Raw genomic sequence first — 21,115 nt, 5'->3', positions numbered from 1 at the left:
TATTTAAAGAATTATTCTTAATTATTTTATTATAAAAGTAAGAATTAGAAACTAAGGTTTTTTATTTAATATAATATAATATATATTATAATTAATTAAATTTTAAGCTATTACTATTACTTAAATATATATATATATATATATATATATAATTAAGTTCTATTATAGAACTTTATTTGTATTTTTCCTAATAATACTAGAGTTATAATCTTTAAAAATTAATTTTTTACTTTTTTTATATTTATTATAAATATAATACTTATTAAACATATATCTAATTTCTTTTATAAATCTATATAAAGAACTCTTAGGGGAATAGTTTACACGTTATTAGAGCTTATATTAATAGGGGTTTAATTTCTCGAAATAAAGAGATAACAAAAGAGTAAAGTATAGCGCTTGCAGGTCCCATGAGACAGTCTCTTATAGGCAGTCCAAGAGTAGTCGAGCGGGGGCCCAGAGGCTAAATAATTAAAAAAAGTAATATGATAATTAATTGTACCGTAGAGAAGTTAAAGGCCATGGATTGGGTTTACCCAATCATGTTATTAATAGAACGGAATTAGCACCTTCCAGCTGCAGTATCGCGTTCCATCCGATCAGCACCTGATACCGCGACTGCTCAGTAATCCAGGGGTAGTGCGGGGTAACTTTGCACCACGCCCAACGCGCCCTTAAACTCGCCACGTCCCCAACTATCTCTCTCCCTCTCCACCCATAAAAATGGCAACAGAATCCCACCAACCCCCAATCCTCCTCGTCATCGACCTGCAGCACGGGCTTGTAGAAGGCGATCCAGAATGGGGTCCCCGCTCAACTCCCAACCTCATCGAAAATGTCAAACACCTTCTCAAAACCTGGCGCTCTAAGAACTGGCCAATCCTCCACATCCAACACGATGCGTTCAATGAGCCCAAGAACCCCATTAACGCCGCATATCCTAAGACGTTTGCAATCCACAATAGCGCCGCGCCGGAAGGTGATGAGAAAGTTTTCGTCAAGCACACAGGTAGTGCGTTCTTTGCGAAAGGACTGCCGGAGGCGATTAATAGCTATGGACATAGGAAAACCGTGGTGATTGGCATGGATGGCTCGCAGTGTATTAATTCCACCGTGAGGCAGGGGGATGATTTGGGATATAAGATGTTTGTTGTTGTGGATGCGTGTGCTAGTTATGGGATGGAGGATTATGAGGGGAGGAATGTGGGGGCGGAGAATACACATAACGCGGCGATGTGGATGTTGGCGCCTTATGCCAAAATTACAACAACGGAGAAAGTATGGAAGGATTTAGGATACTAGCAAGTGACAACAGTAGAGTTAGGAAATTTAAGATTGGATCTGGTTCGCACGTATATTCTGCTACGGATGATGATCGACAAATGATCAAGAATGAAAGTTAGTGCTTTATGGAATCACTCATCAAGTAATATCGAAGTCTCGCAGCTTATTGCGTGTTATATTCTCGTCGTTGGAAAATTCGATTTTGTGGAGTGTGGACAGTCAGAGGTTAGACTCGGAGACTTGTCAGCCTCGGAATCCTTGCTCGGCGACTTATTCTCACTACTGCTGACTTCATCTTCAAGCTTGAAACCAGTCAAGGTATGATATAAACCAAGTCCGATGCAATTTGAATTCTATACTTTCTTCCAATATCATTTCACCACAAGGAATATCGATCATTATTTTTCGCTAACTCCTAGGAGCCCGAAAACTACCATGTCTTACAAACAACACCACATCTGGTACCTGGCTGCAGCATGGGGCCATTTAACTAGCGCCAACGCCCTCATCAACAGAATGCTACAACTCAACCCGTCTCTCCTCATAACCGTCATAACTCATGCCCTGATCCGTAAGTTCTTGCTCTCATCCGAATTCACCTTCTTATTGACCTTCACTACAGAGAACAAACTCGAGGCAGACTATGCCCTATACCCAGATCTCCACCGAGATCGCCTGCGTGTCCTTTTTGCAGGAGCCAAAGTGTAAGTTCCTCTCAGAAAACATGTCAGTGCCTCAAAAAATGCATCATTAATTCGACTTTTGGTTGCAGACCCGACCCTTCCAAAGGCAATCCGATGCTAGTCGCCATGCAAGAAACTCACTCTCTCTTCCTCTCCACTCTCACCGACCTCTGTTCCCCATCTTCTAGTCTTCCCTACCCAACTGCAATGGTGTTCGACGTTTACGGCACGAACCTCATCCTGCCACAAGCGAACAAAATCGCCGGACCAAATGTAAAGACACTCATGCATATCACGCAAGGCGCCTCGTCTATGTTTGGGTTCTTTGCGCCTTCTGCGAAGTGTGGTATCAGCGATTATGAGACAGCAGTTGAAAGAATATGCTCAGATGAGGAACTGAGGAAAGGGAGGGACAGGACGCAGATAGTTGAAGCTGTCAGTCCCCTACCATCGGAACTGCAATGGGTTTGCGACATTGGAAGAGTCAGTGCTAATGAGAGAAATAGGTTGTACTCGCGAAGAACGGCACAGATAAACTTAACGGAACCGTGATCCGCGTCCCAGGCGTCAAAGAAATTTTCGACTATGAGAGGGAAGGCTATAACGTTCCCATGCCGCCTGGTATATCCCCCATTCTCTTCTGAGTGATTCGTGTTTAGGGTTAAGCGTGCTAAATGAAGCAGGAATTCTGATCCAGATTGCGGAGATGATCAAATTGGCCGCTAACACGGACGGTACTATCCTCTCTTCCTCTTACGCCCTCGAAGGACCGGTCTTGGAAGCTTGGACAGAATTCAAGAAACCGTATCCGGTGGGTATCCAAGTCGCTCCTTTTGGGTGGAAGAAAGGCATCGTTATTAAAGACGATGAGATTCGAGGATTCTTAGATAAGAATGAGAAAAATTCAGTACTTTATATTAGTTTTGGGTATGTCGCCCCCCTCTCTCCCTTTTCATTCTTGATTCGGTGAAGACTGGGTATTGATGGAAAGCTTAGATCACACTTCTTCCCCATCACCACCCCAGGATACGTCACCGCCCTCCTCTCCACCCTCGAAAAACTCAAGTTCCCATTTATTTTTGTGCTTGGTGGACAAATGGCCAAAGACCATCTCCCTTCTGACACAATCTCTCGTATCAACCAATCCGGCGCCGGCCTAATCCACTGTGGCTGGGCCGATCAACGCGGGATCCTGCAGCATCCAAGTACGGGCTGGTTCCTCACACATGCGGGCTGGAACTCGATCTCTGAGTCTCTGGCCCAAGGTGTACCGTTAATTTGTTGGCCGATGAGCCATAGTGATCAGTTTATGAATGCGGCCTTGCTAAGCACGAGGGATGAACCGATTGCGTTTGAACTATTGCAGACTAGGATGGGTGAGGCGAGGGGCCCGCCGAGAAGGGGAGGTGGGGAGATTAAGGGAGAGATCGGGGAGGTGGAGAGGGAGATGGAGGATGTTTTGTCTAAGGCTAGGGGAACCGAAGGAGCAAAATTGAGAAAACATGCGGAAAGTATTGCGATTAAGTTGAGAGACGAGAGGGATGGAAGGGCGGATTGGGCTATTAGAGAGTTGGCAGCGGTTTAGATATGACGGAGAAATCGATACTTTCGTCATTGTCTATACCTTATGATTATTTCGTTTTATGATAGGTCTGGTTTGAATATTGAGATTTATGGCCTTGACATGCGACAGGAAATGAGGGGCTAGAGCAATTCAAAGAAACCAATAACAAGATGCTGAGTAATGAAAAGAATGGAGGAAACAGGAATTAAAACTAACCGAATATCTCTAAGTTTTTGTGACAGGACCACTTTCCTTCACTGATTATGGTTCATTTGCTGGGGTGTTTTAGGGGGGCCATGGAGCAGCTAACCTTCGTTCTTGGTCTCTTCCCTTCATAGCAAAGTTTTGGAAACTCAAAGTTCATTGACGTGGTGTCTCATTATGAATTTCTTCATTGAAATACGAAAAAAATCCCAAGAGTTTTGGGAAGTTATGAGACGACTGTCCTCACAGCTGGGTACTACTGCGCATCCCCGATCTAGGAATCCAAAACTGGTGGCTCGTCCTCGCTGATGATATACTCTTCCATAGACGTGACCGGAATCTTGATTTCAAGCTGTGCATTTTCAGCGCCATAACCATGCAAACTTGATCTCATGCAGCTAACTTGTTCAGGCACCGACACATCCGGATCTCGCCCAGTAGATACAAACTCCTCAACATAATCCTAAGTATCCTGCAATTCATCCTGCAAAGGTTTCAGAGCGCCTCTGAAGTACTCATCTACAGTAACCTGCTTAAACCCGCATTCACCCCAAGAATCTCTACTCACTGCTTCATCCATTTCGGCCAAGTCAATGTCTGCAACACCCCGAGGAGATCTTTTCCAGCAGGTAGATCAACGAGAGCTTTGACGAAGGAACCCGTATCTTGATACGTGACCACGAAAGGGGTTTAATGTGAGCAGATAGAGGATGCAGGGCGGGGAATCCTCCATCCTCTTGTTTCTGCAACGCCGTAGAGGGGAAGGCTTTCCAATTCGTGACGTAGTGTTCGATTTGCAGAGTACTCATCCTTGCGCGAGCTCCGAGAACCGAGTCTGAATCACGCGGATCATCTCTGCTTTGGAATTATAGTGATGGGCGGTAGCGTATTTGCTACCGCTCCACTTGCGGGCATCGCTCAAAAATGCGAACACGAAACGCTCAAAAGTCATTATAGCAGTTGGCGAGGCAGCGGCTTCTGCGACGTTGATTCCTTGCGAAATCACGGCCGAATGTATAGTAGTTTGGGGTACGGCCAGACAAGGAGTCTCCGGACGTCAATGCTTCATGCAAGCAGAAGACAAAATCGGTGTTAGAGAAGATAATGGTGGCGCCGTTCAAGGCCGCAAAGAGCGTAGCCTTGTCACCGAGGTTGCCTTTGACAGTCTTGACTCGTTTTTCGGATAAAGCTTAAGCGATTTCACTTGATGGGCTACATGTGATGCTCCTAACTTGCCATACTGTAAAGTCGAGGAATGTGTGGGCGATAGACGACCCATGATCTCTTTAGCACATGTCCATATGAACAGGGGTAGGACAGGAGTGCGCACCTGAATACCTGTGGCGCTGATGATTGCAATTCTCTTCGACATGATTGTCCTTGGTATTTCCAAGCTGGGTGGTAAAGGCTGTGGGACAGAATCGAGATGGCTAACATGCCAGAAAGCGTTCTGACTCTTATAAAGCAGTCCATCTCTACCCGGTAGGTGATTGCTGCGGAATCGGACAATTACTTGTGCGAAACTACTCAAAAGCAAATTGAATTTCTTTGATTTGTAAGTGATTAGACAGAAAGGCGACTTGCTCTCCTTTTGTTAGTGCTTTATCCACGCCAAAGTCGAGGGAAAGAGCTCTCTTGAGAAAGGGGCTGCTTACCTTCAGCCCCACTAGCACAAAAATCCTTGAAATCAGTCTAGCGTATTCATTCATTCAGAGGGAACACCCTCTTTTCCTCTTTTCCGGGAACTTGACCTCTCTTGGAGTTCTTGAGGTTCGGTGGTATTACGAAGATTACCCGGAAAGCTAATTCGAAGGTATGACTCCCACACAATGTGGAACACTCCCTCGGACCCTCCAGAATATGATGCGTCTTGTAGAACATCTGCAATATTGTGCATGGGAATGACGAACTCGTCGATTTAGCTGTGGAGAGTTCAGAACGATGATTTGTTCCTATCTCGAAGCCTCATGAAAGTCGGCGGTGAGGCTGGCAGTTATGTCGACCAATGAGCAGAGTGTGGCTTCAGCCCAGAGTTGGCAAAAGCACTGGATGACAGGTATCAATCCTGAGCGAGGTCTAGGATAAGTACCTCACATAGTAAATTTGTATGAGAGGTACTTTTGGAGATAAGGTAGTTTAAGCTAGCTTAAGCGAGCCTCACGGAAACTCTCTTACCCTTCTTACCTTAAATCGCCGTATTAAGATAAGAATAAATCGCAATCTCTTACGGGCCATATCTAGAGCAAGGCAGGATGAATTAGATTAATCGCGTAACTAAATTTCTTTAATATTTTATAGATAATTATAAAGTTATTCTCGATTAAGGTTTAAGGTAGGCTAGAAGTACCCTAGAATACCCTATAAGAATAGGCTACTTAGGATCGATACTAGGACCGATCCGGATCAATACGCGATACGAAGGGTATGGTGGATTTTTGCCAAGCCTGCTTCAGCCTGGCTATGCACCCTAGAAGATGTGTTGACTTCTGAGCCTCATCAACGACGACCATTCTTTTCTCAGAAAGACATCTTCTTATAGCTCCGCAGCACCAGACACTAGTATACTTGTGCATCATCTTGAAGTGAACATGGATCCTGTCACTGCACTTGGGCTGGCAGCCAGTATTGTCGCCGTCATTCAGCTGACTGGCGCGCTGATCAAGCCTGCCACCTCGTCGCTTGGACCGTCTGAAAATGATGAGAAAGAACTGAAGAGACTTCTATCGGCCATGGCCGGGTTTCAAACTGCGTATAACAATCTCGAGCTCTTCCTCAAAAGTAACCCTGGCACAGCGGAGGCTCTGGCAACGGCTATCGAACAGCCGCTCGAAACTTGTAAGGCTGTACTTGCTGAGCTGAGGCTTCGGCTGGCAGGAATGACATTTGTGAGAAAGCACATCATTGGCAAGAAATGGGACAAGAGTTTTAAACGGATGGTGAAGCGGCTGGAAGATGCAAGGCAGCTTTTCGATGTCATACTTCAAGGAGACCAATCGTAGGTCGAGTATGACCCGAAATATCACAAATATCTCTACTAATAATGTGCCACACAGAGAGAGGTTAATTAAGATCTCGCAATTTTTGGAGCAAAATTCCGAAGATATCGGAGCAATCAAAGACGGTCTCCAGGATGCCGGGGAACACCTCTCAGAGATCCATCTCACAGTACAGACTAATCAACAGCGTATGGAAGCGCAAGCAGCTCAGAACCAATCAGCGTTATACTTGATGATGGAAGATTATCAGGATAGGATTGAGAATCAGTTTTCGCGATTGGAAATAGAAGAACAAAGTAAGATTTTGCACAGCCTGGCAAGGATCGGCTGACCGGATTGATAGAGAAGCTGAAGTATAGAATCCTTCAATGGCTCACAGTCGCAGACCCCAGGTCGAATCATGACAGGGCATGCAAAAGTCACAAAACTGGAACAGGAGACTGGTTTACCAAAGGCCAACGCTACCGAACCTGGCTCGCTGAACCGAAATCTCTTTTCTGGCTGAACGGAAAAGCTGGCTGCGGCAAGACTGTTCTTAGCTCCACAATCATCGAAAGCACCTCTATTCATTGCGACGAAAATGAAGGCTGCGTAATGTCATACTTCTATTTCTCCTTCACGGACTCTGCAAAGCAACAATGCTCGAATATGTTATCTTCGCTCCTCGCTCAGCTCTCATCACAGGTCGATCTTACCCCCGATTGCCTAGTATCTCTGCACCGCACTTATCAACATACCACACCACCAACCGACGTTCTGAAAAGGATTCTTCAAAATCTGTTTGAGGAGATGCCATTCTTTCATGTGCATCTAATTATCGACGCATTAGACGAGATCCCGGGCACAGAGGGGCGTGAAGAAGCCTGCAAGTTGCTCGAAGAGCTTTCTCAAAGTCCGAAAGCCCATGTATTAGTGACCAGTCGTAGAGAGCATGACATTACCGAGTGTATGTCAGAATGCAACAGCGTCACGGACATCTCGATCCAGAACCCGGCAGTGGACTATGATATACAACTCTACGTCCGAGAACAATTAAAGGAGGACAAGAAACTCAAGAGGTGGTCTGCATTACACTCTGAGATTGAAGATATCTTAAGTAGAAAATCGGACGGAATGTAAGTTTCATTCTGGCCCAATAACCTTTTGATGCTGTGGGCACAATTCTGATCCTTTTCCACAGGTTTCGGTGGGCTGCTTGTCAACTTGAGGCTCTAAGGAAGTGCCCGAGTATAAAGAAGGTTCGAGAGGTACTAGGGAACCTTCCTAAAACGTTGGATGAGACCTATGAGCGCATCCTTCTGAGCGCCGATGAAGACTACCAAGACATCATCGCCGAAGCTCTGAGATGGTTATGCTTCTCAGAAGTAACACTGACCATCGCACAGCTCGCCGAAGCAGCCATTTTCAGCGCTACCGTGGAATCTCCGTCTGAAGAAGCTCCATTGGAGATCTCCTTCGATAACGATGCCTTCTTCCAGGACCCACTCGATATTCTGGGCTTATTATCTGGGTTGGTGGTCTGCCTGCCTCTTGCCAATACCGACGATTTTGATGAGTGGGATGATATGGACGACCTTGAAGAGTTAGGTGATACCGACGAGGCCGATAAATCGGATAGTGTCGTTGACTCCGACGATATGGAACACCAAGCTCCTGAGCCACTGGCTGAAATCGGTGTGAAATCAAAAATTCTACTCAGCCATTTCTCAGTAAAGGAATATTTAACCTCAGGTCGGTTGAGAAGTCAGGTGTGTCGTTTTTCTATGGACGAGGGTCGTGCATATGAAGTAATCGCAACGAATTGCATTTACTTTATATTATGCTTTCAGGAGTCGCCGGATGGTCCCGAGGCAAGTTCTAGCAATCACTTCATCGACCTCACACATTCGAGACCTTTCTTCGTTTACGCCTGCCGCCATTGGGATAATCTCGCAAGAAAGGTGGACTATGAATCAAAACTTACTGACTTGATTATTTCAATCCTCAAAGCGGAGTTAAGATTAAGAAAATTCTTCCTCGCAAAAGCGGTACCCGATGACCTGAAATCTCCAGATATCCCACCACTCTATTTCGCAGCTGCCTTGCAACTTTATTGGCCATGTAAAAAGTTGACTCAGAACGGAGTCGATGGCAATGGGCAAGAGGGGTATTGGGGACATGCTATTCAGGCGGCTTCAACGTTTGGCGCTAAAAACCTAGTTCAACTGTTACTCTACCATGGAGCAGATGCCAATATACGAGGGGGACATTATGAAACTGCTCTCAATGGCGCTTTATCAAGTCGCAATGAAAATATCGTTCGACTTTTGCTTGAATACGGAGCAAATATTAACCTGGAGACAGAGTACTACGGAACTGCTCTTCAGGCGGCTTCAACGTTTGGCGCTAAAAACCTAGTTCAACTTTTACTCTACCTTGGAGCAGATGTCAATGCACGAGGGGGAAGGTATGGAACTGCCCTTCAAGCCGCCATATATCAATACGAATCTGGCATCGTTACTGAGGCCATTAGCGGGCTAGCGGACAAATCCGAGAAGCGAAAAGTGATTTTCTGATTTTCTGATTTTCGTACCCACCACACCTTACTAAAAAATTTTTTGATTTTTGACACCCCCCCCCCCCCCCCCCCCATACCTCACTAAAAAAAAAAAGTACAGTATATACGCCTTATTCTCGACTACTCCTAACCCCCCCTTAGCTTGCGTAGTCCGTAAGGCAAATCCCATGGATTACGAGGCACATCTCTATCTCCCTTACTCTCTGTATCCTCCGTACTACCTATATTACTCGAATTATCTATATCTCCTTTGTTCCCTTCTCCTCTAGTATCCTTACCCTCCTCTACTATATCTGTCTTTGTACTCGCTTTCTATATCTTATAGGCAGTCAAGGCTTTAGTATAAAGGGTTTTATAGATACGGAGCGAGGCTTTCTAGACTTGGTAGGATTAGTATTAAGTTAATAGAAAGTACAGACTTTACTATTATTATTATATTTATAATTTGTATAAGTACTATTAAATTCGCCTTCTATAACTATATAGTATTTGAAAGGGCCCCTTAGTCTCTTCTTATTATTATAAGTAATATAAGCTTAAGAGAATTCGGTTTCGCAAGTATATACTAAGCTTGTCTCTAGATTTGCCTTGCCTTTCTCTAATCCCTTTAGCTTCCTGCCCTAGTATAGTTCTATCTCTCTAACTTTAGCCTTATTATTAATTCGCTTTACTACTTTAGTAATATTATCGGATAGTATAAGAAGATTAAAGTATTATTACGGAGAAGAAGAAGAAGATTATATATAAGGAGGAGGTTAAGAAGCAGAGGGATTTATTAGTTAAATATATTAATAGGAGAGGATATTATAAACTAAGTCTAAATTATTAGAAGGTATATTATAAATATTATCTTTTTGCTTATTTATAGCTTTATTATCTTTTCTATTACTTTTGCCTTTACTAAAGTCATTACCTAAAGCTATATTTAATATATCTTTAATAAAGAAAAGCTTTAATAATAATATTATATATTAGAATTAAAGTTATTTTCGGAAAAAGATTAAGGTTAAGATTAAGGCTAAGGTTAAAGCTAGTATAGCTATATCTTTATTATTTATCTTTAGAATATAAAGATATATATTTAATATAATTATTTAAATCCAAATAAATTTATAATAAATAATACCTAAAAATAGAAATATTAGTATTTAATAGCCCTAGATTAAGTATATTTAAATATTAAAAAAATTATAATTTTAGGTATTATAGTTATAAAAATAAAAATAAAAATATTCTTTCTTTTACTAACTCGTAAAAACTAAGGTATACTAATAATAATTAAATTATATTTAACTTATATAGTTAGCTAATTTATTTTACTAATTATAAATAATTCGAGGTAATTTAAATCTCCTTAAATCTCTATATATAACTTATTATATAAATTTCTATATCTCTATATTTAGTAATACTATAATTATAATTTTTGAATAAGAAGAATTTCCTTATTCTAATATATATAATTATATTTATTTCTTATTTTTTAAATATATAATTATTAAATTAGAGAAGCTTAAGAATTCTAAATAATACTTTCTCCTAAGAAGTATATATCCTTAATAAATAATAAAAGTAAATATGGAATTATATAATAATATAACTACCTTATACTAGTAACTTTATTTTCTATAAAACTATAACTTTATTCCATTTTTGCTCTAAAACCTCTATTCTTCTTCTATATTTTTTCGACTTTACTATTAATACTAAGAGCTTCTATTTTCTACTAATATCTTTTCTATTAATATCTTTATTAATATCTTTATTAATATCTCTATTAATACTAAGAGCTAGTATCTAACTATCTTATAATCTTTCTCTTTTCCTCTAAACCCCTTTTTACTTCTTTTCCGAATTCCTTTTTCTTACTCCTTTTCCTTTAATACTTCTTTTATTAATACCAAGAGCTAGTATCTGACTACCTTATAACCTTTCTTTCCTCCTCTAAACCCCTTTTTCGAACTCCTCCTCCTTTAATACTTCTACTAATAATACCAAAAGCTAGTACCTGACTATTACTTCCGGGTCACTTTTATTCAGAACTCCTATACTATAAGTCTTTAACCCACTTGCTCCTTAGAAAGCTAAATTTTAGATCCCTTTTCCCCTTTTCCAATATTTTCTTTTCCTCTTTTCTAATATCTCTTATATCTTTAGGCCCTTTGGGAATATCCTCTCTCAAACTTCCAAAAAAAAGGCTAACTCCTATTTAGATTCCTCCGAACTTTAATACCTCCTCTCCTTCTTTAATACTTATAAAAGCCTTTAGGCTATTACTAAGTACCCCTATTCTTTATCTTGAAATATATATTAACTTATTCTTATAGGAAATAGCCCTTCTCTCTCTAATCTTAACTTCTTTAATATATATTCCTTGCCTTTAGGCTATTTAGATATTTCCCTATTTACTTTTATGAAATATATACTAACTTACTTTTTAGTTCCCCTTACCTTACCTTTCCTTTAATATTACTATATATATACCTAGTTAGTACTAGTTCTTATAATCTATAATTAGGCTTTTTATTTATTAAATATCCGGATATTTTATTTTACTTTTACTTTATATATTTTATTTTATATACTTTACTTTTCTTTTATTATAGATTAGGACTCAAATAGTATTTACCTTAAATACTTATACTTTTGGGTATATAAGACTCCTATAAATCTTTCGGGATTATAAACCAGCCTACTTTAGTTCGGAAAAGCTTTCTCGAGAGTATTTCAGGAGTTATAATATTTACTATAACTCTTCTTAAAGATTAATATAATATGGGTATTTCTAGTCTATTCTCTTTTTATAGAGTAAACCGCTGCCCTAAGTTTATATAAAAGTCCTAATTATCTCTTGAGTTAAAATATAAGTATTTTTTATTCTTATTAAATTAGGTATAAAGGATAGTAGGCGCTTTCGGGCTAGATTATAGTACTAGTTAAGTACTAAGATTCCCTATATCTATCTTATAAACTTATAGTTTAAGATATATTATATTTAATAGGGCTTCTATATCTAATTACTTTATATTATAGTAAAATATCTTAGTATTATAGTTAGAGGAGTTTTACTTTATAATCTTATCTATTACTTATAGATTTTCTAGCTAATAAGTCTTAGCTAATAGCTAAAAAACTTATTAGCTACTCTATCTAAAGCCTCTAGGAGTAGGAAATTACCTTAATAAAGACTTAGTATTAAAAATAGGTTTAACTAATTAATTTAAATAAGGAGTTTATAGCAGGAATCTCTATATATAAGTAATTCTATATAATAAACTCAAGTTCTTGTCCCTAGTTATATAAATAAGCCATATAAGAAACTCTTTCTGGCCTATTAAAGTAGTTCCTATCCCTGGTTATATAAGTTATAATATATAATAAACTCAAACTTTTCTTAGGTTATTTTTGGAAGAATTAGTAAGCTTTTCTAGACAGACTTATTAAGGCCTTAGTTTTTAAAGATATTAGTCTAGCCTTCTTACTTCTTCCTTAGATAATAGTTTAGCTTTCAGGAATTATATATAAATATTAGAATAAATAAGGAAATATACTATATATACTTTCTAGATAGATTAGAATAGAACCTATAGAATTCCCGTAATATTTTTATTAAATCTATAGTACTAGCTAGTAAAGACTTTAATAACCTTAATAAGACTTGAATTACGAGTCCGGCCCTCAGATTTCCCGCTTAACTTAAAGATTAAGTAGTTTATAACAGGTTACCTATTATAGAATATATTATACTCTTTTCCTAAAAAATACCGGATACTAGTAATAGTCCGGAAGCCCTAAAGCCCTTGAGACTCTTTATAAGTTTCGGGCTTTAGGGCTTTTCTATAGCTAGCCAATTATATAGAGTTATATAACTATACAGGTCTGGTATTAATATAAAGTAATTAGTAATTTTATATATAGATATAGTATGGTTTTTAGTATAGCTAGTCTAATATATTATATATTTATATATAAATACCTATAATTTCATTATTATAATATAATATATCCTTAATATAAAAATCCCTTTATAATTCTAGACTTTTAGGAGCCTTTTCTATACTAAAGGCAGAATATATAATACTATTTGGGTATTAAACTCAAAAGGTAAAGAATTATAAAGGCCCTAATAATTATAAGACTTTATAAACTTGGGTAAATTTAAGTATTATAAAAGTATTAAATTTAGTAGCCTGACTTTTAAATTATATAAGAACTAATTAAAGAGTATTATTTTAAAGTATTAATTATAAATTCTAAATATATATATATCCGTAAAGAAATAAAACCCAAAATAGTACTAAGCTAATTATAAGATATAAGAAAAAGTATATTAGATATTAGGCCCATTTTTTCTTAATTACCTTAATTTTAGTAAATATTCATATATAATTTATTAGACCTTATATAATAGGTTTGCTTAGGAGAAGTAAGATTAATTAGCCTGGGAAGTTTAATAATAATAGTTAGACTTCTGTCCGGGATAATAGGTAAAGTACTAGTAGTAGCCCGGGTACCTTGGGTTTTACTTATAAAGCTAAAGATATTATACTTATTAATTCTCTATATTTAATAAGGAAAAGAGATAGTATATTTATATCTCTAATATATCTATTATTATAGAGTAATACTTATATGATCTATAAGATTAACTATAGTTTCCTTTACTAGAAAAGAGAATAGTAAAATTAAAGAAGGATCTAATAGCCTACTATTATTATTATTATTATTATTATTAGGATTAGCTTTAGTAGTACTTTTAGTAGTACTTTTTGTATTATCTTACGGCTTCCAGAAATTAGTAAGTAGAGAAGAATCCTGGTATATATAAGTTAATTAAACCTAAAAACAAAAAAGGGTCTATAGAAGAAATAAAGAATAGGAGCCAGAATTAAAGAAAAGAATTATATATATACCTTTATTTATTTACTAGTTTATTAGATCCTTCCTTATTCTTAAAGTCTTATACCTATACTAGCGGGTAATACTTTCCTGGGCTTTCTGGGCCTCCTTAGTCTATTATTTAATTTCCTTAAGTTACTATATCTTTTAAGTATTTTCTAGCTTTTTATAAATAACTTTAAGATAAAGATTTTTATATAAAGTCTCTTTCTAAATATTTTCTAGCTCTTTATAAGTAATTTCAAGACGGATATCTTTATATAAAGTCTTATTCTAGTATAAAATAAGGAAAATTATCTAGATACTTTTAGGACCTAGATATATACTATAGCAGGAAAGATTAAAGATAGTTTAGATAGAACCTAATAAGACTATAAGTTCCTGGGTTCTTTTACTATTAGGACTAGTATAGAATACTAGTTTATTTGTATTATTAATAAATTAATAATAGTAAATAGGTTTACTAATATAGAGAGAGAAGTAAGAAAGTAGCTATTAAGAAACTATATTAGAAAGAGTAAAAAAAACTTGATTATTTATTTTAAATCAAAAGCCACCTATTAAAAAATATTTATTAGAATTTATATAGAGAATCTAGTAAAAGAAATAGGAGAAAACTTATTACCGATTTCTTTAGAAAATTAGATAGTTCTTTACTTAGCTTTCTAATTCTTTATATTATTAAATACCCACTTGCAGAGAACTAGCTATAAAACTATAGTCTATAATTTTATAAAACTAGATCCGGCTATATTTTAATTTATAAGACCTTAAAGGGCTTCAGGTAGCCTATTACTGGTATAAGAAGCTATGGCCTGAATAGTAGCCTGAGTAACTCTCGCATTTATAGCCTATTAAGTTTATATAATAGTATAAGTACTACTAGAAAAGTAGTTAGGTTAAGTAATATGGCTTATAGTAAAAGGAAATATAAAAGGAAGTAATTATAGGGCTATTAGAGCAGGAAAAGCCTGGAATAGAGTAGAACTAGTACCTAGCGGCTATATAATAATAGTAACTAGAGGAATAGGTATAGTAGATATTCCTGAAAAAAAAGATATAAGATAAGGATACTAAGAAAAGCTAGGAATCTAAAGTATTCCAGATATAAAGAGAGGAGTAAATACAGACGGAATTCCAGAGCTATAAGGTTTAAGTTTACTAGTATTACTACTCTAGATAAGTAAAGCGGCGGCCTCTATATTATATTTATTATTAGTAGATTAATAGAACTTATAATATTAGATATTACTATACTAGTATTTAGCTACGGGATATATAGTATTAGGACAGGTTTTAAGAAATAATAGTACTATTTTGAGAGATAAGAATTTAAGGATATAGAATATTTATATAATAAATAAACTTAATAATTTTATTAGTACTACTCTCAAAAGTAAGAAAGGGATTTCGAAAATAATATATTTAATAATAAATAATACTTATTTTAATATATCTAATTATTTTATAATTAGCTCGTTTAATTACCTTATATTATTAGGAGTATTACTAATAAAGGGCTATTTCTGGATAAAGCCCTGGACTATTAGGAACTATACGGGTATTCTTCTGGCCTATATATTATTTATATATTCTATATTTATTAGAATAACTTACTTAAAAATCCTATTTTATATAATAGTAATATTATATTTACTAGTTAGTTTCTCGGACTCTCTTAATATTAGTAGCTGCCCTAAGGCTATATATGCCCGGACTATATATTAGAGCTAGTAATAAGCTTAAACATATAATTAGTTACTATTTCTATTAGTATTTCCTATATAAATATTGGCTATATTTATATTATAAAACATAAGCTTCTAATAGTATTACTCTAGTATTTCTCTTGGTAGAAACTCATTAATATCTATATTAGTATATAAATAAACTATTTATATAGAGCTATATAAGGTTATATTACTTACCCTAAACTAAATAATTATTAAGGATTATATTATAAAGCTCTATATTTATAGGGCGACCCTAGTACTATACCCCGCCTAGGGGCCTTATATATAGTCTAAATAGCTTACCGGCTACTATATTAGGCCTAGATCTATCTTTTCTAATTCTATAGATATTTCATAAGTTTATAAACCTATATATCTCGTTTTGGATCCGCTATATATAAAATACTAGTAAAGTAATCCGGTTTTATAGGTATTAGTAATTATAACCCTTAATATAGGCCAGTTCCTGAAAATAGTTCTATATATACTAATTAGAATTAGTTATATAATCCGGTACTATAATACTAGACCTAATAGCCTTAATAAAAAGCAGTATAATTATTAGTACCTAATACTTCCTTCTAATAATAGAAAGAATAAGGGGCAGATATAGGGAAACGGAATTACTTATATACTACCGGTATAGCTAGCTCTTCTAAAGCTCCTGCTACTAGGATTTAACCCGCTAATTCTCGGTACTTTTCCCAGAAATAAAGTAGTTCTCTATATATATAACTAATAAATCGGCTATCTATAAGAATATAAAGTGTATTTTAGTAATAAGGGGAAGTTTAGAGCCTCGATTAGCCCTAAAGAAATAAGAGTAATAGCCTATTTGAGTATAAATCTAAAGATACTACTATATAACCAAATAGGTAATCTAATTAGAGATTCTAATATATATCTAGATAATATTATATAAATAAGTATTAATATAAGTATATATCTCGATCCCAAATAATAATAGCTTATTATATTTATTAATTAACTAAATCTAGTCCGGCCCAGGTATAATATATTCTCCTTTCTTAGACTATATCCGTTACATTTATAGTATAATTGTCTCGGGATCTAGGAGTTATAATATTATATATAAGCTTTCCCTATAGATAATAAAATACATTAGTAAATAAGGCCCTAACCTTCCAAGCTAGGGCGAAATAGTAAAGTATAGAAAGACTAACCGGATTACTAATAAACCTTATTAATAGAAGTATATATATAAATACTACTATCTATAACCTATAACCCGCCTATTATTTAGCTTACTCTATAGTATTACAAATAGTTACTTGTCTATTACTTGCCTATTTATTATAGTTATATAGTAAATAAGACCAAGCTTCTTATATATATAGACAACTCTAGTAATTAAAGCTATATAACCGTAATCCTCAAGATCCTCAAGTATTTCCTTATCTATATCTCCCAGATAATACAGGATTATAATCTATATATAAAGAAAAGGCATATCTACTATTTAAGTATGTATTTGGATATTCTATTCTTGTAGTTACTATCGGACTATATACGGATTAACTGAGATTCCATATAAATCTTTTAATCTATTCGTAATTTCTTCTTAATTAATATTCGTACAAGCCCATTTAGTAATAGATTTATTAAAAGTCATAGTATTATTTTAATAAAATCCACTAAGTTATTTTAATAGGGATTAAGTTCAGAGTATACTTTACTATTATAACGTACTTTTTAGTAATATAAGTACTAAAAAACTCGAGTAACGTTACCCCTATATAATTTTGTTAATTAATTACTAAAAAAAAGTAATTAGCCGGCTTCTCAGTTATTTTAATAGTTTAATTTTCTCATTTCTAACCTCGGGAACATTAAGGAAGTCATTAGACCCTGTTAATAGCGTTATCCTAGAAGGGCTTATAGCCTGTGGTCACCTGACTATAGTAATTTGTAATAAATACTCAATTTTATATTATATTACCCGGCCTAATTTTGGCACGATTTTACGCGGTAGTATAGGCTCTCACTTCGTTAATTAGACAAGCAAGCAGCCTTACTATTGTTGCGTTATCCAAGCCGAAAGTCACGTGTGGGTGCTATACCCCTAATTAGGAATTCTGCCTTGGGGAGGAGGGGGGGGGGGGGGGGTGTGCGGGCGCCAGTGCGAAAATCAGAAAATCAGAAAATCACTTTTCGCTTCTCGGATTTGTCCGCTAGCTAGCTGTGGGCCTCAGTAATCGTTCAGCTGTTGCTTCACCACGGAGCGGATGTCATCAGTGAAGTTGGTTATTATGACACCTTGCTTATTCCCTGGATGCAGCGAGGGGATTCTGGAATTGCGATCATGTTACTTGAACATGGCGCAGCCATATCCAACTTTGGTGGCGGTAGCGAAGCAGAGGAGGCATTAGCGAGGAAAGACTTCCGAAAATTCGTCGCTATCCAAGTTGAAGCACTCCTGAAACAAAAAAGCGAGAGGGCGAAGGCAAGAACCTAAGAATGATTCTCGAGCTCGAAAGCGAAGAATATCGTTGTTCGGAGAACCTCACGCCAAATTCATTTTGAACCTGAACGGCCACTAAAGTGGATGTTCAATCCGAGAAAACGTCATTAGAAAGCACTCAAAGGGGATGGAAACCATTACGAAGTCTATTGTATTTTAGGGCTCTCGTCCGTATATTTGTCTCACCGCCCTACCACTCACTACCTTCAGTTCAAACCGCTATCGTGGGATTCCCTTAGACTTAGACGCTCGAATCCGTATCCTTCCCCGACTCGACATGCTCAATTCCATGAGGTGTCGCCTTCTCAGTCATACCCATCTCAGCAGCATATGTGCTATGCGGCACCCACTTGGCACTCGTCATAGGCGTAGTCTCCTCCAACATTCTATCGACCTGCTCCAGCGTAAGACCCTTGGTCTCTGGGATAAGGAAGTAGGCGTAAATCAGACATAACAGGCAAAGAGATCCCCAAAGGAAGAAGATCTTCGGTCCAAGATCGACTCCACCACCTGCTGTGGAAGTGATGTATGGCGTGATGATTGTGATGATCTGTGGACAGTCAGTTAAGCAGTTGAGTTTTGACGGGTGTTGAACATACGCAGTTCCACAGCCAGTTCGAAGCAGTCGACAATGCAACACCTCTTGACCGAATTGGCAGTGGGAAAACTTCACCGGTGACAACCCATGCACCAGGTCCCCAAGTTGTTGCAAAGAAGAAGATGTAGATACAGATAAACGCGATCATAGCTGAGATAGCAGGCTTGGCGGAGTCCGTAACACCGATAATTGCAACGATAAATTCGCACAAAACCATGCCCAAAGCACCCCAGATCATAATTGTTCGTCGACCAAATCGTTCAATAATCCAGAATGAAATTGGGGTGGAGCAGACGTTCACCAAAGTCGTGATCAAGCTAATCAGGAACGGATTGTTGATCGTCCCAAGCTGCGTGAAGAACGTCGTTCCGAAGTAAAAGATAAAGTTGATTCCAGTCCACTGTTGCATCATCTGTAAGCTCGTGCCCAAGATTGTCCGTCGGAGGTTGCTAGCTGGGTTGAGGAGACTGCCTCTGAAGCAGTTTGCCCAGCTGGAAAAGTAGCCGCTTTGAGGGATCACCGACATTTCGTACTCGTGATTTGCGATGATCTCAGTGAGCTCGGCTTGTACGAGTTCTGATCCGGGAGGCTGGTCACGAAGGCGTTCGAGGACGTGGGCGGCTTTGTCGAGCTGTCCTTTCATCACAAAGTAGCGAGGGGACTCGGGAAGCCAGAGCAGGCCGCCGGCGAGAATCAGGGCCCATAGAAGCTGAAGGGCCATGGGGATGCGGTAGGATCCGGAGTCGATTCTGTTCTCGGTGGCGTAATCAACGCATGATGCGAGAAGAAGGCCAATTGTGATGGCGAATTGGTAGCCTGGAATATGTCAGAAACGTTCAGGGAGTGTTGGTGGGAGGGAATCTTACCAGACACAATGGCGCCTCTCACTCCTTTCGGTGCAATCTCAGACATGTATAGAATGATGATTGCGGACACGAAGCCGACACCGAACCCAGCGATGAGACGGCCTACGACCAACAAACCCAAGCCAGTGGATGCAGTCTGCAAGATGCAGCCAAGCCCATACACAATACATCCCAGAATAACTGTTGTCCTTCTCCCAAACCAGTCCGCAAGATCACCGGCAAGAATGGCACCGAAGAAAGTTCCTGCCGAGAGAATTGATACAATCAAGGATTTGTGAGGAGTTGGGATGACGAAGGCGTTTTGCACTGCTTTCGATGCACCTGGACCTGGAATGGGGAGGCCGGTAAAGAGGCTGATGAAGTAGTCCATGGCCAGAACTCCACTGATGTATCCAGAGTCAAAGCCAAAGAAGATTCCACCAAATGCTGCAAAAGCACACATCATATATGACTTCCATGTCACTGGAGCTTCGACACGGCCTGTATCCGCTGTGCCTTGAAATGCTACTCCGCCGCCCATTGTGATGTTGGAATGAGATTAAAACAAGAAGGAATAATATTGAATAGGATGACGAAAAAAAGCTTGACAAATCTGCAAATGGGTGCGAGCTGGTGGAATATATACTCGCGAGGCGACCTGCCGCCTCTGATTCCTATCGCAGCTTTTACTTGAAATGAATCGGCCCTTTGAGAGCCCCATCATGGTCTCCACACTCCTCACATTACACCCCGAGGGTCTCGAGAGTCGATATGTTGGAGTCACGGGGTCGCTTGGGCTCTGCCTGGATCTCCCGCGCAGTCTCGTAGTCTTGCATTCATATCGGACCGCCAGCTCGGTGAGTTTCCGCATTGTGGCCGAGATTCGTCCCAGATCTAAAGCTAACTTTGTTTCTCCATTGCGCAGAACCAAGGCAATTCGGCAGAGATACAGGACCGAAGTTTTAGAAATCGTAGACTGAAGAACAACTTCCGATGTCACAAGCGGCTTTCTCAAGCATGCCGTGAGCGTGCAGCTATTTCCATCGTGTCCCGACCACTTGATGGAAGAGTGAAGAAATCGAAATGTACGTAGTGGTATGGAGATGCATAAGCAGAAAGTATTAATAGCTGAAAGGTGGGATGACACGAAAATCGCTCAACGAAAGCATTACACACGCGACTTCGGCCTTAGTAAGACGTGTCTCGTAAAACTTGACACCGAGGAACACGCACGCCCACGGCCCGATTTAGCGACAGTCTGTTCTTTAGG

At 38.2% G+C, this 21,115-nt stretch overlaps 4 protein-coding genes across 4 annotated transcripts; 3 read left to right on the top strand and 1 right to left on the bottom strand.

The window, feature by feature from the left end:
• Window positions 1–723: 723 nt before the first annotated feature.
• On the top strand, window positions 724–1,464 carry K444DRAFT_594539 (Isochorismatase hydrolase; the record flags this gene model as incomplete). Its single annotated transcript, XM_024878356.1, has 1 exon — window positions 724–1,464. One exon carries the CDS (start codon window positions 724–726, stop codon window positions 1,300–1,302), a length of 579 nt encoding a protein of 192 aa, XP_024733085.1. The 3' UTR covers window positions 1,303–1,464.
• A 710-nt stretch (window positions 1,465–2,174) lies between these two features.
• On the top strand, window positions 2,175–3,552 carry K444DRAFT_645003 (glycosyltransferase family 1 protein; the record flags this gene model as incomplete). Its single annotated transcript, XM_024885037.1, has 4 exons — window positions 2,175–2,402; window positions 2,474–2,588; window positions 2,651–2,894; window positions 2,964–3,552. 4 exons carry the CDS (start codon window positions 2,175–2,177, stop codon window positions 3,550–3,552), a joined length of 1,176 nt encoding a protein of 391 aa, XP_024733084.1.
• Window positions 3,553–6,323: 2,771 nt separating this feature from the next.
• Window positions 6,324–8,985, top strand: K444DRAFT_665841 (uncharacterized protein; the record flags this gene model as incomplete). The annotated part of the gene is made up of 6 exons (XM_024887128.1): window positions 6,324–6,730; window positions 6,789–7,027; window positions 7,075–7,846; window positions 7,912–8,479; window positions 8,561–8,877; window positions 8,958–8,985. The coding sequence occupies 6 exons, from the start codon at window positions 6,324–6,326 to the stop codon at window positions 8,983–8,985; spliced, it is 2,331 nt and encodes a 776-aa protein (XP_024733083.1).
• Window positions 8,986–18,643: 9,658 nt separating this feature from the next.
• Window positions 18,644–20,386, bottom strand: K444DRAFT_645002 (general substrate transporter; the record flags this gene model as incomplete). Its single annotated transcript, XM_024885036.1, has 3 exons — window positions 18,644–18,952; window positions 19,002–19,816; window positions 19,867–20,386. 3 exons carry the CDS (start codon window positions 20,384–20,386, stop codon window positions 18,644–18,646), a joined length of 1,644 nt encoding a protein of 547 aa, XP_024733082.1.
• Window positions 20,387–21,115: the final 729 nt, after the last annotated feature.

The sequence above is a fragment of the Hyaloscypha bicolor genome (assembly GCF_002865645.1).
Source record: "Hyaloscypha bicolor E unplaced genomic scaffold K444scaffold_118, whole genome shotgun sequence".
Classification (NCBI taxonomy): domain Eukaryota; kingdom Fungi; phylum Ascomycota; class Leotiomycetes; order Helotiales; family Hyaloscyphaceae; genus Hyaloscypha; species Hyaloscypha bicolor.
This window is presented reverse-complemented; position numbering and strand designations above follow the sequence as displayed.